At 42.2% G+C, this 18,632-nt stretch overlaps 1 protein-coding gene across 1 annotated transcript in view; it reads left to right on the top strand.

Annotated features, from left to right (window-relative positions):
- The window catches only part of LOC130478271 (ovotransferrin-like), a 65,316-nt gene extending 54,036 nt beyond the window's left edge, over positions 1-11,280 (top strand). Inside the window, exons 19-24 of the mRNA XM_056850421.1 lie at positions 2,437-2,531; positions 3,042-3,119; positions 6,832-6,914; positions 8,047-8,183; positions 9,400-9,454; positions 11,037-11,280. Of these exons, the coding sequence (XP_056706399.1) occupies positions 2,437-2,531; positions 3,042-3,119; positions 6,832-6,914; positions 8,047-8,183; positions 9,400-9,454; positions 11,037-11,253 (665 nt within the window). The 3' untranslated portion in view covers positions 11,254-11,280. The remainder of the gene's footprint in view (positions 1-2,436; positions 2,532-3,041; positions 3,120-6,831; positions 6,915-8,046; positions 8,184-9,399; positions 9,455-11,036) is intronic.
- The last annotated feature ends 7,352 nt before the right edge of the window (positions 11,281-18,632 follow it).

Below are 18,632 nucleotides of genomic sequence, written 5' to 3' on the forward strand. Positions count from 1 at the left end.
AAGGGAAAAGAGCCGCCTGTTTGGTAGCTGACTATCTCGCTCTGCTAGCCAAGGCGCAGAGTCGCTTCTGGCCAGAAGGCAGGAATCTGCTTCCCTCGTTTTGCTCCCTATTCAGAGTATATGTGTGTGTGTGTGTGTTAAGTGCCGTCAAGTGGCTTCTGATTCATGGCGACCCTATGAATGAAAGACCTCCAAAATGTCCTGTCTTTGACAGCCTTGCTCACATCTTGCAAATTGAAGGCTGTGGCTTCTTTTATTGAGTCCATCCATCCCTTGTTGGGTCTTCCTCTTTTCCTGCTGCCCTCAACTTTTCCTAGCATGACTGTCTTTTCCAGTGACTCTTGTCATCTCATGACGTGACCAAAATATGATAGCCTCAGTTTAGTCATTTTAGCTTCTAGGGTCAGTTCAGGTTTGATTTGATGTAGAACCCACTGATTTGTCTTTTTGGGCAGTCCACGGAATCCGCAACACTCTCCTCCAACACCACATTTCAAAGGAATCTACTTTCTTCCTATCAGCTTTCTTCAATGTCCAGCTTTCGCACCCATACATAGTAATAGGGAATACGATGGCATGAATTAGTCTAGTCTTGGTGGCCAGTGACACATCCTTATAATTCAAAATATTTTCTTTTTTATTTTTCATTATCATGTGCGTGTGTGTTAAGTGCCGTCAAGTCGCTTCTGACTCATGGCGACCCTATGAATGAAAGTCCTCCAGAATGTCCTATCTTTGACAGCCTTGCTCAGATCTTGCAAATTGAAGGCCGTGGCTTCCTTGATTGAGTCCGTCCATCTCTTGTTGGGTCTTCCTCTTTTCCTGCTGCCCTCAGCTTTTCCTAGCATGACTGTCTTTTCCAGTGACTCTTGTCGTCTCATGTTTATACGCCCCCATTAGTCCTTCAGAGAACAAAAGGGGTAGTCATTGGTGGATCAGGATAGTGGTTCACTTAGTCCAGCACCTTCTGTCCAACAGCCAGATCACAAGCAGGATCTGTAGATCACAACCCTCGCCTGCTGGCTGCTCCCCTGCATCTGACAACCACAGGCATGCCCCATGATACTTTTCCTTCCCATCCCTTCACCTGAGCTATCCAGCCTTTGTGTGGATGCTCCACGCTCCTGTTCTTAGCCTTCTGGCAGCTGTGAGCTTTCTCCTCCTCCCACACCTGTACCCTTCCTGATCTTGTTTGCCCCCCACCACCACCTTCTTTCTCTCCCCATCTCCCTTTTCCACCTGTTCTTGCCCTTGCTGCCCCCTCACACCTGCTGTCAAGTGCTATTTGGGATTGTTATAAGAACCCAAAAATTGCACCTTTGGTTCCCCTCCCCATGTCTGTGTGTGTGTAGACCCAGCTGTTATGGTATGTAGAGGAGTTTACCCTCGCCCACCATTTGATAAGACCTTTTTTATTTTCTTGCAATGCTAAGATTTCCCCAGGATTGCAGAAATATATGTCTTAATCTCTGTGCCCCCCACTCCATGTAAATCAGTATTATTATAGAGCAGATGGGCTGAGAGACTGAGTGACTTGTATAAGGCTAGCTCAGAAGTACATTGCAGAGACCAGCTGTCTATCCACTTTTCATTTGGTCCAAACAAGAAATCAGGAAACACTGAATTTGTGTGAGGTTTCATCGTAACAAAACATACACTTTTTTGTTGCATATTACTCCGCTCTCTCTAGCTAGGCATGAGGTTTAACGATAAGGAAGGCACTTATAAGGTGAATACAAATAAATAGTTATCAAGAAAGTAGAAAGAAGCAAGCTGTACTAGAAATATTAATAGTATTTGTGTTAATTTTTGTGTGTGTTTGTTGCTGTTTTGTTAGCTGCCCTGCATGTGTTGGAGATAAGGCAATTTATAAATAGGTTGAATAAATAAAGGCTAAATAAATAAATAAATGCTTGAACTGACCTTAGAAGCTAAAATGACTAAACTGAGGCTATCGTATTTTGGTCACATCATGAGACGACAAGAGTCACTGGAAAAGACAATAATGCCAGGAAAAGTTGAGGGCAGTTGCCAGGAAAAGTTGAGGGCAGCAGGAAAAGAGGAAGACCCAACAAGAGATGGATGGACTCAATAAAGGAAGCCACAGCCCTCAATTTGCAAGATCCGAGCAAGGCTGTCAAAGATAGGACATTTTGGAGGACATTTTGGAGGACATAGGGTTGCCATGAGTCGGAAGAGACTTGACGGCACTTCACACACACAAATAAATGCTCTGGAAAGTTAACTTTTGGGATCAAGATGTATGTACTGGGGAGATGTGCCAAAAAAGTTAAGTTCTACTTGAAGTAGATTTAGCTGTGGCCATAATTAGAGATTGTGTATATAAAACAACTTTTTTTCTGTGTGGCAAAATATGAGTTGTCTTGGGTGTGAGCAAAAAACAGGCTCTTAGCTTTTTAATCTCTTTTACTGTAGTGATTTTGAAATTTATCCAGACCAGGAAGAGCAGTCGGAGAGCGGTACTTCTAGTGGGCCTCTGTGACTCAGGCAAAACACTTATGTTTGTTAGGGTATGTAAGTTATTTTCTCAATATTGAATCTTTTAGGCTGTTTTCCAGCTCAGTATTTTGTCGTTTCCTTCACTTTTTGTTAGAAAACTGTTTATATTAATTCCATCTTGTTTGTAAAGCACTCTGAGATAAAGTATGAACATACCTTATCCACTAACTTTGTGCTGTATTTTAAAATGTTGTTGTTGTTTATGCAAGTGAATATCTACGTTTAAATAGAAGTTTAGTTTACTCAGTTGTTAAAAATAATCAGCTTAAATGTAGCTGTACAATGGGCAGCTTAGATTAAATGTAGATATGACATGTATTTGCAAATATGTTGGTGAAAGAAGTGTTCTAGCTACTTAGGCTGCCTGTGGTTTGTTCCTTTGTAGTTCAGTTTTTGTTAAATGCTTACATTAAATTCAGTGGCAAATATTTGAAATCAAAATGCCTTTAACTTTTTTGCTGGGGTTTAGATTGTTAATAATTCTGGAACATTTCATTTCTCTGTTTTTTAAATTTTAATAGCTGTCAACAGCCAACTTCCAAAATACACAGACTTCCATAACAGATAATTCTGCCTTATACAAAGTTAAGAATGACAAGGTAAGTAAGCTTAATGTTTTGTTGTCTGTAATATTCTTCTCTCTTCCTAGGCCAGGGGTGGGGAACCTTTTCCTGCCAAGGGCCATTTGCACATTTATAACATCTTTTGGGGGCCATATCAGGTGTAGATCTCCCGGTGTGGGGGGGAAGGCTAGGGTTGCCAGGTCTCCAGCCACCACCTGGAGGTTGGCAACCCCAGGGGAGGCCACACAGAGAAGGCCTGCAGGGTGCCCCCACTCCCCCCGCAAGTGGTGGGCCCCAGCAAATGAGGCACCAGGGGGGCGCAGCCTGCAGTTGATCAGCAAGGGAGGAAGGGAGGAAGGAAAACAGAGAAAAAGGAAAAGGGAGGGAGGGAGAAAGAGAGAGAAAGGGAGAAAGAAATGGAGAGAGGGGGAGAAAGAAAGAAAAAGACAGAGGAAAAGAAAGTAAAGGACAGAGGGAGACAAAGAAAGAGACAGAAAAAGAGGGAGAAAGAGAGGGAGAGAAAGGAGAAAGAGTGACAGAAAAAGAGGAAGAGAGGAAAGCCTCCCCCCCACACACACACCTGCGCATGCCGGCCCACGTGACTGGGCCCCAGCCTCCCCACCTCCCCCGCCCACACACACACACACACACACACGATGGCGCAGGGAGCCCCGAGCAACCGGGCCCAGTCTCCATCCCCTCCCCCCCAGAGTCCATAAAAGCCCCCCCCAAAGCCCGATCGGCTCCCGCATGCAAGCTCTGCCGCCAGGAGCTGCCGGCCTCCCCTCTCCCTGTTGCTCAACAGCCAACAGGCAGCGAGAGGGGCTTACAATGTGCTGCTGTGTTCCTGCACGCCGCGGCTGTAGGGGGCAGCCTTTGGGAAGCATCCCTCCCCTCTTGCTGACCAACAACCGACAGTCGGGGAGAGGAGGTCCAAAGGGTGCTACAGCGCCCCTGTAAGCCGTGGCCCCAGGAACACCCTCAAGGAGGGCCGCCCTGTGCCCCGCCTTTGCGGCAGGGTTCCCGGAAATGCCAAGGGCCACAAAAAATGTCCATGCGGCCCCCGGGCCTGAGGTTCCCCATCCCTGTCCTAGGCTGTAATGAACAATTGGCATCTGTAACCGTTTAGAGAAGGATATGTCACTTATCCAAAGACAAACATACCTCAGTCCATCTTACTTTTCATTCCTTGAGGCAAAGCTTAAATTGTCAAAGAAGCATATTTCTCTCTAATATTAATTGCCTGTGTGCTCATATTTCTTTTGAATTATGTACACAGATCTTTCAAAAGCAGTTATTCTGATAATTGTTTGATCACTATCCGTTAAAAATTATATTCAACATTTATGAAAGTGATGTGACAGCACATACTAATTTTTCTATAAATGCACATAAATTAATTGGGAGGCTTACATAAAGCACAAAATAAATGGATGACTCATGTTTTCTCTGTAAACTTGTATTCGTGGTAGAGACCAATAATTAGGTTGGTTTATACTTGAGGAGCCCCGTGGCACAGAGTGGTAAGCTGCAGTTCTATAGTCCAAGCTCTGCTCATGACCTGAGTTCTATCCCAGTGGAAGTTGGTTTCAGGTAGCTGGCTCAAGGTTGACTCAGCCTTCCATCCTTCCGAGGTTGGTAAAATGAGTACCCAGCTTGCTGGGGGTAAAGGGAAGATGACTGGGGAAGGCACTGGCAAACCACCCTGTAAAAACAGAGTCTGCCTAGTAAACGTCGGGATGTGATGTCACCCCATAGGTCAGGAATGACCCGGTGCTTGCACAGGGGATCTTTATGTTTTTTATACTTGTCTGTAGCCTCCACATGAATGCCTCAGGAGCGCACAGAGTCCTGCTGATGAGTTGGTACCTTAATTTGGAGTGGGGGTTATATATGTTGGAGGGGTTTATATATGTTGCTTTTGCAGTTTGTGGTGAGCCCTTACAATTGTTCAACGAGCAGTGGCTGTGTATACAACATGTATACAGTTATGGAAGCACCAGTTCATATAAATGGCACATCTGTGTGAATGGAGCCTGTCGCTGGTCCCATATGCAATCGAAGTGCTCATTTAGAGGCTACTGGCAAGTGTGAACCAATCTTATACTGTTGCATCTCAAGAGACTGGCTGTTTGTGGTTTAATTATGGAGAAATATGCCTCTAGTGATGAGATTGCTAGGTATTAACAGTTAATCTCTATTTTTTGCAAGGCTGTAGCTTTTCTGATAGATGTGCTGTGCTAAACTAAAAGCAACTGCATCATGAGTTTAATGTTTGAAATGCTGTGAAAAGTCATCACTTTGCAACTGGATGTTCATTTCTCTGTTTCAGTGCTGATTTCTGTTTGTTCAGATAAATATTGTTTAGGTATTGTCATGTTTGTTCTGAGAGATTCATATCCTAGTAGTCTGTCGCATGCTATAACTGCTTCTACAAAGCTGGTAACTAGTCTTTTCAATATGTGTACATCTGTTGGATAAAGCAGTACAGTTGATTGGGATGTACAGTCTAGTAACTCCAAGAGTGGTTATGTCAGCATTTTCAAAAAAAATTATTTAAAAGATTTCCATGCTGTCTTTCCTCCCAAATATGGTTCCCCAGGTGGCCAACATCCAAACATTTAAGACATTAAAACTGCATTTAAAACATTTATGTGGTGGAAAGTGTCATCAAGTTACAGCTGTTTGCCATTGCCTTCCTCCCTGTGGGCTGAGAGAGTTCTGATAGAACTGTGACTGGCTCGAGGTCACCCAGCAGGCTTCATGTGGAGGAGTGGGGATTCTCAAACCCGGTTCTCCAGATTAGAGTCCGGCACTCTTAACCACTACACCATGCTGGCGCTCTAAAATATTTATACAGTTCAGTAAAAAACATGTAAACATATAAATACAACACAACTAGGGAGGAGGGTCCATAAAAGTTACTGGAGGAACACCAAATGAAACAAAAAAAATCATCAACTGCTGGTGGAAGACAACATAGGGAGACGGACAAATGTGCCAGAGTTTTGGCGCCATGATTGAGAAGGCCCTTTCTTGGGTTGCCACCAATCTAGCTTCAGTTGGCAGGAGCACCTGAAGCAGGGCCATTGAAGATGGTTGGAGTGGATGGAGATCTGCTGGAAGTGTAAGAAAGATCTGAGTGTCATCTGCATATTGGTGGCAGCTCATCCAAAATCTCCCGATGATCGTTCCTGGTTGTACTGTTGGTCCCAAATTATCTTGTTTATTACCAAATAATTATTCTAATTAAAAGGTGGGGGGCCTGACTGCTTCCAGGCCTGTGGTGGATTACTATTCCCTAATAAATTTGTGCCATCTACTTCTTAATTAGTGTGTTGGCTGAATCTTAATGTTAATTGTTTTATTTATATTGTATTCTATATTGTTTTATTAGTTTTATGTATCGAGTATTGCTGTTAGTCGCCCTGATCCCGACTTCGGCCAGGGATTGAGGGCAGGTTAAAAATCTAAATAAATAAATAAATTATTGGTCTTTTGAGATCTGTCATACGGTACACAAAATTAAATGAGTCCACTTATAACAACTTATCACCTTCCCTATGTCTATAATGTAGATATAAAATAGTGCTGTCTGTGTTTGGAACAAACAAAAATTGAATCTTTTTGAAAGAGTTAGCATCATTTATCAGCTTAATAGGTTACAGGTGCCAATTGAGGCCTTTAGTACAAAACAGCCACGGCTGTCTGTTAAATGTTTATCAGAATGTTACTGCTTCTTCTACAGAACTCAAGCGTGACTTTAATTGACCTTCCAGGACACGAGAGCTTGCGGCTTCAGTTCTTGGACAGGTTCAAGGCTGCAGCTAGGTAATTACCGGACAGATGGTTGTTTTGGGGGCTTTTCCCCTTTCATACTGTAACCAGCATGATCTTGGATGATGAAGCTGAAGAGGCGGGTCATATCTAGGTATCACATGAATATAAGGCATCTTCCAGACTTGCTTTAAACTGTTGGATGGGGGAAGAAAGGCAGCAGGGTGTGCTTCTTTGCAAGAGCTTCTTTGAAGAGGGTTAAGGATAGATGGAGGAAATTGGGGAGGGCCAGAAGCCACTTCAGAAACCTGACTATAAAAGAGCAGGCCTGTGCAACACGCAGACAGTATTGCCATTCCTTTTCTGGGAAATTCCAAATAACCATTGTTCATGTTCTATCCCTCATTTTGGTGGGAACACTTAAGACCTTCCTGAGACCATTCAAAGTGGGGATTGAGATGGGAGAATACCTGTATAGCTGGGGTCCAGAGGCACATATGGAATTGGCAGTTTTTCCAGCATCAGCCACACTACACAGTTCACCTGTCTGAGACCACTTAAGTTGTATCAGCTGCTTGGAAAATGAAAGTGTGTGCTGCTGGACTCAATATGTAAGTGAAAAAAATAAGCTGGTTCATTGGGCAGAAATGGTAAAAATAGTGGCTTACACTAGGAAGAAAAAGGGGCATCTGAGAAGGGGGTCCAGAGAGGCCTGTGATGGTGTAGAGAGAGGAGAATGCAATGGGCTATATTCCACCGATCATCTGCTAATTCAATCAGGCCCTTGTAGCACTGAGGAATGTGGAACTGTCTGTGTGGTGGCTTTGGTCGGGAACCTCCTGTAAAGTTGAAATTCATTCTCTTAAGGCAACAAAGTACAGCTGCCATTTTTGCTGATCCCAAAGACCTTCAGTACAAATAGTGTGACAGTAAAATACAACAGTCATGAAATAATCTATTAAACATGCTAAAGCAGAATCCTCACGTGGAGCAGCATTAAAACTCTTAACATGACATGAACATGTCCTACCTTAGTCCTCTTAATATGACATGAACACATCAGACTTGAGTGACTGCTGGGCTACTGTGATAAACACTCTTCATGCAAAGTCAGTTTTTCACTTGGATCTGAGGCTGCCTGCTAGTAGTCTGTGCTATTTGCCATTTGCTGTTTTGTTTTTTGCAGGGCGGTTGTGTTTGTGGTGGATAGCATAACATTCCAGCGGGAGATGAAGGATGTGGCAGAATTCCTGTACCAGGTCCTGACTGACAGTGTGGTGCTGAAAAATGCTCCTCCCCTGCTAATAGCTTGCAACAAGCAAGGTAATGGATAGGGTAGAATCTCACCATTTGCAGATTCTTGACTCACAATTTCATTTACGTGGTCCGAACACATAATTCAGTCTCTTGTCAGTTTTTATTCCCACCATGCCATCATCATAATGGTTACATTTTGTGGGGAATGTGGTTGTTTTGCCACTGGGAAGCAGCAGACTCCCTGCATCCCAATAATCACAGTTTTTGCCTTTCATGGTGATCCTAGGAATGGATCCCTGCAAACAGTGAGAATCTACTTCCATCCCTTGGAAACAAAATAATGGTCTTTTGTAGGTTGGTTGTAGATTCTTAGAATGTGCCATGTTCCTCTAACCTCTCTTGCCTGGAGACTCTATGTACGTCCCATCCAAATTGATCAATAATCTATCCAGGCTTCAACAAAGCAAGAGATGGTAGAAAACCATAGCAAGAACAGTCTGGCTACAAAATATGTAAAATGGGCCTTATTTAGCATCTAATAGCCTGATTTCTTGGCTTCATCTGTCAAATTTTGCCATTGCAGCTGAAGCACAGTCCTACATGTGAGGAGTAGGGTAAAGCCCACATGCTGTAAGAAATGGTTGGTGCAAATTTTGTACAGTGAACCATATAAATACACAAGATTCTTTGCAAGCAAAAATGAGAAGGCTCTCTTCCCAAATTTCAGAGCAGTACAGAGGCCTTTGCACGTTACCTCCGTGACATGAAAGTAAGCACTATCATGAGAATGTCTGTAAGCAGCTGCTTTTTTCAGCACTTGGGTTATACAGCTGGATTAGAGTGCTTGCCTGTTTGTATTGATCCTTTGGCCTTAGTCTGTGTGCCCCAGAAACGGAGCTCTGAAATATGACACCAGGCCTAATGAATGTGGCCTGTGATTTCTGTTTAGCCTGGGAACATGAATGGATTCAGAGAATTATGTGGAGGTTATGTGTGCTGTCATCCATTCTCTTGCCTGGCCCTTTGGCCTTGTTTACAAGGATAAAAATAGTTTTATTCTCTTCCTTGGAGCCTTCACTAGTCTCTCTGCCAGTTTCCTTTTATAAAGATGCCCAATATGTCTTTGAACAAACAGCAGTGTAAGTAGGAGTACCCTGCCTCAGAAAATACAAGAAATTGTAGACGTCTCTGAAAATTTCAGTGCCAAAATAAGCCACAGATGTTGCATTCTTTGTTTTACATACTGTATAGTTAATATGAACATATTTTCTTCCTTCCTTAGATGTCACAATGGCAAAATCCTCCAAACTTATACAGCAGCAGCTGGAAAAAGAACTGTAAGTTAAAGCAGCTGGCTTGTCATTTGTGTTCCTTTTTCAGTGTCGTAGAGTTGGAAGAGGCCTTATAGGCCACGCAGTCCATACCCCTGGTTAATCGGGAGATGACAAAGATAATGCTACTCCGACAAATGCCCGATTAACCTCTGTTCAAAGACCTTCAGTGAGGGAGAGCCCACCATACCCCTAGGTAATTGATTCTATCATGCAACTGCTGTTGCCATTAAGGTGTTTCTCCTAAGGTTCAACTATATGGTGAGCTTTAATCCACATCTGTTGTCTCTGCCCTGTTATTTTTATACTTCCCTGTTCATTGGAATTGGATGGTAGAAAGAGAAGAAAGGATGAGTTCGTTTTTTTGCCATGAGAAATACTACGGGCAATAGTGTATTGCCTAGTGGCAATTTCCTGGCCTGTTGCATGTAGTGATGAAAAGGATTATATGAATGTCATTACAGAAGTCAGTTTAATCAAATTAGTTTATGTTTTAATACTTTGAAAATATTACAGTGATTAAGACTAAATTTGGTTACTGTGAGGTCAAAAATACAATTTCAAGTTAATGATTTTTCGTTGGGGTAACAGATTCATTACTGCTGATTTCCTTTAGTGTCCAGCAGGTGGCAGTAATATAACTAGCGTTCAGCATGTAGAAATCTGTAGAATGCAAGCTGCAGAACTCTCAGGTGATATGGATCTAGCAATTTTCAAATCACATTCTTAGAGCTATATTTTGACTTTCAAAAGAGTAGACTTTGAGTACTGACTGGTGAAAGCAGAAGCTTAGATCAATGTGCCCCCTATTGTAACAACCTTGATGCATTACCTCCCTCCTTGCAAAACCACTAATTGTCCTGCAGATACCAAATTTTACAAACCCATATAAGTTACTACATTTATTTATTTGTTCCATTTATACTCAACATTTCTTCCATTATGGAACTCAAGGGTGCTTATGTAGAATTCTGCAGGAATCTCCCATCCAGGTAGTAACCAGACCTAGACCTGCTTAGTTCAGCCAAGTTGCTTAATCATGCACTCCAAACATACCTGGGCCTTACTTTTAAGAGCATAACATTATGCATATGTAATATTGCATGAATACAAATAATTTTTATTACAGATCTCTAGTTTATGTACACATATTAAGCATCTTCACCTGTACTGAAGAAAAACAGCAGGAGGTGCTATAACGCATTCTCACAAGGGGTTTCAGCTTCAAAAGCTGGCTTGTATGACGTTCACAGAATACTTCCTTGCCTTCACTGGAATTGCACATTTACATTTTTAAGTTATATTAGGGCACAGGCAGAGGATAAAGGATGGGCATTGTCATGATTGATTATATGGCCATTTTTTGAAAAAAAGTTGGTTCTGGATTGGCTACTTTTGATCACTGATCTGCGTAAGTGTTGGCCATGACTCTGTGAGCTAGAATGGTAACCCTTCTCCTGAACTGGGGCCCTCTATATAATCAGTTGAGCATGGATCTGTCTAAAAGTGATGTGGATTGTATGCTGAAGTGCTAAAAGTGCAAGTCTCAAACAGGTATGCATGTAATTTATTCTCTCTTTCCCAACAGCAATACCTTACGGGTGACCCGCTCAGCTGCTCCCAGCACACTGGATAGCATAAATTCTGGATCTGCCTCTCAGCTTGGGAAGAAGGGCAAAGAATTTGACTTCTCCCAGCTACCCATGAGAGTGGACTTTATAGAGTGTAGTGCCAGAGGAAGCAAGGGAGAGGAGGGTAGTGCTGACATTGAGGGCTTAGAAAAATGGATAGCCAAAATTGCTTGAGCGTAGGGAAGCATCAAAGGCAGCCACTAGAACAAGTGTGGATTTTGAATAGTATGTGAAATCTAACACAGGAAGGATGGGTCCTAGCAACAGCCTATGTGAGCTGGTGGGAGCCACTGGAAATACAATAATGGCAAGGTTCTGCTATACTTTGGAATGCTTTAATGCTTGGTGGTGTTCTGTCTCCATTATACTGAAGAATCCTCCCAAAGATACACCATGAGCTGCAGTCCCTTTTCTCCTTCCCTTTCCGTCACCATTTTTTGTACTACGTCTTATCTAGATAGGCTTTACAAGAGGATTCAACATTGGATGAAAGTTATATGAGAGTTATTTCTAAGCATTATTTCAGAACTGGAATTTCTTCCTCCTTGCTTGCTTCCAATTGGTAACCTCATCTGAGATGCACCTGGTAAATACCCCCTTGCTCATGAGCATCCGTGAAAGCCACGGGTTGCCAGATATTCAGACATCTCAGTAGAGGTTGACACTGTGTGCTATGCTTAGCATTGCATTTTCCTCCTGCTATGTTTGTGGTCTGATACTTCTGTGAGCTGCTCTTGAATAACTGCTCTGGAGAGTGAGGAAATCCAAGTTTTTGAATATGTTTTGGGTTCTGTTTCCAAGCCCTTTTCCCAGTTGGAGAGGATGAAAGGTATGATATATTATGTATTGCTGAATTGATATTATAGTATTTGAAATGTGCTTCTGGCAAACTTCCATATTAATTGGCTGATACGTCCATGGTTGAGGACCCTGCTCGTTTTTGATAAGAACTAATGCAACAGTGGTAATGTTATGTGGCTGTACTCTGTTCTGTCTGTTTTCACTTCTTGGTGGATGTGGCCTTAACTTAATATTCTGAGGAGAGAATTGTCTGTGCCCAGGTTCCTGAAGGTGTTTCTGCTGTAAGAATTTGTGTTGTACTCTTAGAAAAGACTAATGTTGGACTGTGTAGCCAAGCTTGGCCACCAAGCCAGTGTCTTCAGGTGACATTCATATATTTTGCAACAAATGCCTTACCAACAGGAAGACTTTGCTTGCAATTGCTGTAATATGTCACAAGAACTACTTGGGTCTTCATATAGTATGGAATAGATGTTTGCTGCATGTCCCAGCAGTGAACATTTAATGTTTGGGAGTTGAGCAAGTGCAAACATTTGGTAAACACATGCCTGCAAGCCTCACCCAGCTGTTGCTCCTGGATTCTTGTTTTCTCTGTCTACAGATGCTCATCTCCCGTTCAAGCATTAGTGCCCACTGCCTATTCCAGCAGAGATGCATTCATGCATTCTTTTTCATATTGGGTGAAACATACCCAAAGTTTTATCTGCACAGTATAATCAGTGTGTGTTGAAGTTAGTTCTGGGCTGCTCTCATTTGTGGATTGGTTGAGAATTACTTTATATCTCTGAGCAGCTCCTGCTTTGGATTGTGGTTTACCTCATTAGCTTCTTTGTCATGTCCGTACCATGGAAGCAAGACATGAAGGCTCAGACCAAGAAGAATATGCATCTCATGATGCCCATGGGCCAAGATACAGGAAGCTTTGTATGTACTGCATTCACAAATTCACAGATGTAAGTGTCTGACCTGATAAATGATTCTTTGAAAATATCTGTGAATAAAGCCATTTGACTAACTTGTTTTTTGGTTTTTCTCTAATGCTCTTCTGATATCCCTTCTCACTATGAATATTATTTGCTTCCAATCAAGGTGAGGTGGTGATTTTTTATACAGTTGTGAGCCAGTGAAAGAATCTTACAATCAGTGCTTCAAGGTATTTGTATGCCTGAAATATACTTGGAACTTGGAATAGCACACTTGCAATCTGGTTTTAAACTCATTAGAAAATCTCACTGATTATGTGTAACATAAGCCAAGGAAGTGGCTGTCAGAAAAAGGTACAGTTAACTCTCATGGCTCTTGTTTAGCACTAGATCCAATTCATATCAGTCCAGTTCTCTGTTGTAGCCATGAGCCCGTTGCTTAAGTACTGACTTGGCCATATATTCTCTGTCTGCTGTAGTGGAACTTTCTGGCCTCCTCTACCTCCTGATGTTAACTCATTCTTCTTTTCCATTATATACATGCCAGTGTTTCTGCTGGTTGGAATTATGTCAGTAGTATAAAGTATTTGGGGACACAATGTGGCCAAAGCCATTTGAGCTTCTCTCTCGATCTTGTTTTAAATCCAAAGACAAAAGGGTTGTGCCCAGAACATTCCCAGAAGTAATCGGAGCTATAAAAACACATTAATGCCATTGACCTTAATAATGGAGACAGGCTTTGGGAAGTTGTGGGGTTATATTCTGGTAACAAGCAGTCTACATTGTTCATAGATCCTAAGTACTTTATTTGTTCGAGGCAAAAAAGGTTTACAGATATTTGTCTTTTTAAAAATTGGGGTGGTTTGCTGCTCTGTTAAAGAAGGAGGAACTGTTCCCAAAACGTTTACATTTGAATCTTGCATCAGCTGAGAAGAGGTAAGTGTTAGGCTCATATAGAATGGATATTACTAGGGTTATGGTCAAACTGATCTTGTTGCCATTGCCACATAACAAAATCTACACTGACTCTGTACTCTGACCATGCCCTTGAAAAACTGCATTGATTGCGACACTAGGAGGTACGAGTGTGGTAGAGAGGGCAATTTGGGCACAGCTGGAACACCAGCCTGAGTAGTCTTCCCCTTTTATAAGGTTATGGACCTCCAGGGTCCTTGGTGGCCTAGGAAGTGGGCTGCCTGTTCGTGGGATAGCAATACCAATTGTACCATAGGAGAATGTTGAGATTAGCTTTGTTTTTACTAAATGGGTGTTGCTGTGCTGAGAACATCCATGGCTTGCATACTGCAGCTTGCAGTAACTTGTAAAGGTAGAGGTTTGCTGGTAAACTTGATAATCTGTACACGTTTCCATGCATAAGGTGTAGCTGCTAAGGGCAGTTCAGTTTCTACCATGTTTTCATTGAGAATCAATGGCTGGGTCTGAAATTCCCCATCTTCCTTTCATGGAAGAGAAAAAATTGAAAAATGGCGGTTCTGTTGAGGTTAGCTGTTGTTCCTTGTATCCTATCCGCAATGAACTGGTAAATATTGACCCTTGCTCATAGGTTTGTAAATGGCTGCTTTTCCTAGAATCATAGAGTTGGAAGGGTCCACCAGGGTCATCTAGTCCAACCCCCTGCACCATGCAGGAAATTCACAACTACCTCCCCCCACACACCCCCAGTGATCAGAAGGTGGCCAAGATGCCTTCCCTCTCATCATCTGCCTAAGGTCATAGAATCAGCATTGCTGACAGATGGCCATCTAACATCTTAAAAACCTCCAGGGAAGGAGCGCTTACCACCTCCCGAGGAAGCCTGTCCCACTGAGGAACCGCTCTAACGGTTAGAAAATTCTTCCTAGACAGAAACTCTTTTGATTTAATTTCAACCCATTGGTTCTGGTTCGACCTTCTGGGGCAACAGGAAACAACTCAGCACCATCCTCCTGTGGGGGAGACTAATTTTTAAGACAGTTAATACATAGCCAAGTGACAATTCATTCCTTTGGGCAAAAGTCATTATCATAGAATTGTATAAAAAGCACCTGGAAAGATTTGGTCAAGTACAAATGTTGCTATGCAGGTATGATGAGGCAGCTGAGGGCCAAGCTAATTTTGAATGCCGGCAGTTGTTGAAACTGGGTAGCTTCACGCTATGACTTTCGTACTCAGCTGCAGGATTCCTTTTCTGCATTCTGCTACAAGTGAAATTGAAACGAGCGCCTCAATATAATCCACCCCACAGGTAAGATTCTGCTACTTATTAATTTGGAAGCGAGTTCCCCCCTACATCTTTTGTTCTTTTGTTTTCAGCCTCATTAATTATTTCCTGTTCTCTGCTAGCTGTACGGTGTTCTCATGAATAAATGGTTAACTGTTTGCCCTTGTGGAGGGCACTTAAAAACAGATTATTATTATATAGCAAGCCAAAGTTGTAATTTATTTCATGTTATGATTGTAATACCACAAAGCACAAAATAAAAGTAATACAAAATTAAAATAAAGATCAGTGAATTTGGCTGACTAAAAGCCCATCTCCCCAAGTGGAGGAAGGGGAGCTGATTATTTACAGTTGACCCCTGAATATTGGAATGCCCATTGTCAGAGAGAACAGGAAGTCATTAAGCTGGATGGCGATGGGAGAGATGGAACTTTAAAACAGCAGTAGTCCAGGGAAGTCTTTCTAGCTCTAACAAGGACAGCCTGGTACTGCAATTGCATTTTAAAAAATCATAACAAGCCAGATCTGGAAAAAGGGAAAACAATGCAGAAAATATTGGATTGCACTGTATAGACCTAAGATGTTACTGGTTTGTCCAAAAAATTTGAGAAACAATCATGATAATTCCTGTCTAAATGGCTAGTGTGGAACCCACCTATATTATTTCATTAATTTACAGTCAACTTACATACAATGCCATTATGTCACATACACACACCATTTGTCTGTCCCAGTTCTGTTGTCTAGACATTCTTTGGAAATTTCAGACTCTGGACTTAATTCCCAGGCATGTATTAGCCCTATTTGGATTGGTGCCATGGTATAGCATCATCTCCCCTATCTGAAACAGCTTTAGGGAGCTGCCTTTGTGCTCTGTTGAGGAAACTTGTATATGTACTGTGGGATACATGCAAGTTCTACTCGATATTGGTAAAGAAGGAAAAATATATTTAAAGCTTTCCAAAAGTTGGAACAAGATGTTTAAGGGCAGTTTTTCTGTTGATACCTGAAAATACATTGGGTATAACAGTTATCCCTGATTAATCTCAGGGCCAGAAAAAGAAAATGTAAAGATGATGTATAATTGGTATCTTGCCCCTCACAGATTGGCTCGTATATATCCATTGTGTTCTGGAGTCTGTCTGTGGTGTTCCTGTAGCAAGGCAGACTCATTTGATCGCTTTTGGTCATGCCCTGATGTTGATCAATTGTAGGTGAAAAATTGGTTTAATTTTGGAACTTAACAGGATATAAGCATGCCCTGGATCCAACAATTTGGCTGCTGTTGTTTAAAAGATGTAGTGGACAATACAAATTTGGAAATAATGCCTTGTTTAACTACAGTGGCTAGGCAATGTATAGCCTGTCAATGGAGAACCCTACAGTAAATGAGTGGTTAACCTGCTCTTGGCATTTTGCTAATATGACTAAATTGGCACATAAGATGCAGAAGCTATTAACACTCAAGTCCAGTCAGATTCATAGAAACATGGTCTGTATTGGTTATGTCATGGAATGATGAAGTGAAGGATAATATTAAGCCATTTGTTTATCTTAAGGCATTGTAGAACTCTGTCTTTATATATAGAATAATGTAGCTGTATATGGTATGGTAAGTTAAATTTATATGGACTACTGTATTTTTTTTTTGTTATTGCATTGGAGCTACAATTAAAAAGTAAAAATAATGAAAATTGAGAATAGTGCAAAATAGTATAATGGCTAAGGTGATGTTTAAAAAGTGCAATGTAAAATATGGCCAACAATGCTGAGCGAACTTATGAAGAATTGTAAGTATTTTAAAAACCTGACATACACTATTGTAAAGAGATTTTTCTCATCTTCTGTGGAAGGTTGTGGCTTCTTCCGTATTTGATTCTAATCACTTAGTTGGCTGATCTCTTAATGGATATGGTGATATTGGTGGCAGTCAGAAGAATGAGCTGTTTGAGAGCATGAGGAAATTGTGTTGCTGTAAATCACTGTGACTTATGGCTGAGTTCAATTACAGCAGAAATTCCACGGGTTATTATCCCGGTGGGACTGTGGGGCCCTTATTTCTTCTCTCTAGTATGCAGCTGCTGGTTGTTCTCCTCTCAATCACCAATTAGCTCAGTGGAGAGCCCTCCCTCCCATTTGTGATCTTTGCCGATTGCTCAGAGTGGAGTGGTAGCTGTTCCTTGACATCCCTTCATCCTAGCCATCCATTACTTCTGCCTTCAGGTTCAATCTCTTCAGTTGTTGCAAGTGAGCCAGGGAGAGGTTTCACAACAGTTTCAGTATTTTTCAGTGTTCTCTCTGTGTAACTATTTCTGTAAATGCAGCAGTTTAGACAGCTAAAGGATTGTTGTAACTATCATATTTCTATCCTACCCAGTCTCTGAGTAACTTGGGGCTCCACATTTGTCCCTTCTTCTGTTTTCTCCTCCCATCAACCCTGTTTAAGGCAGATTCAGGCTGAGGGAGAGTAGCAGGCTGTGCGTTATCCGACCAGTTTCATTTGAACTCCCCCTCTAGTTACTACACTGGTTCCCTGACTGTATGACTGAACCGCACAACTCAGATTGTGAGAAGCTGTTTCCTTACACTTTCACCCTCTATGCACTTTCACTTCATTGTGATGTTCTTAAAGGTTTGTAATTTACCTCCAAGTCATTTACTGCAAGAGACGTGCTTGTGAATAAGAGAGTTTATTGTTCAATGGACTAGCATGTTAAGACTTTTATACAGTTCTATGGAAAATTAATGTGGCAGTCTACAGCTTTCACTGAGGAGGTCATAGGTGATGGCCTAAATAATCTGCAGGCACTCAAGGTATGAGTGTGACATTTGGGTACAGAGGAAGGATGAATGAAGTGGAGAAAATGAGAAGGAAATAGCTGATAGACAGTTGCTTGATCAAGGCCTAGATCAGGGATCCCCACCATGGTGACTTTGGGTACCATGGTGCCTGCCAACACCTTTTCTGGTGCCCGCCATGTTTTAAGAAAGTGGGTGGGGCTTTTGGCCAACAAGGCTTCTGATTGGCCATTGGAGATATCATTGGCTGTGCAGATTTTTAAAAGTGTTGCTTTGGCAGCAGCTGCCACAACTCAGGGATCTTCACTGTGTGACTGAAGGTAAGCTGTGGCTGCCACTCTGTGTCGGAATTCCAAAGGTGCCCACAGGTTCAAAAAGGCTGGGGACCCCTGGTCTAGATTAACTATTAGCTAAATGTTCTGGTGTAGTGGTTAAGAGCGGTGGTTTGGAGTGGTGGACTCTGATCTGGAGGACTGGGTTTGATTCCCCACTCCTCCACATGAGCTGCGGACGTTAATCTGGTGAACTTGGTTGGTTTCCCCACTCCTACGCATGAAGCCAGCTGGGTGACCTTGGGTGAGTCACACTCTCTCAGCCCTACCTACCTCACAGGGTGTCTGTTTTGGGGAGGGGAGGGGAAGGGAGGGTGATTGTAAGCCGGTTTGATTCTCCCTTAAGTGGCAGAGAAAGTTGGCATATAACAACCAGCTCTTCTTCTATAGGGGCCCCCTCAAACGGGTTCCCAAGCAGTTTTGTAATAATCTGAGCACATCTGTGTGCGTCTGTTCTTACAGTGCTGTGCTCCTTGA

Source organism: Euleptes europaea, chromosome 5, assembly GCF_029931775.1.
Source record: "Euleptes europaea isolate rEulEur1 chromosome 5, rEulEur1.hap1, whole genome shotgun sequence".
Lineage (NCBI taxonomy): Eukaryota > Metazoa > Chordata > Lepidosauria > Squamata > Sphaerodactylidae > Euleptes > Euleptes europaea.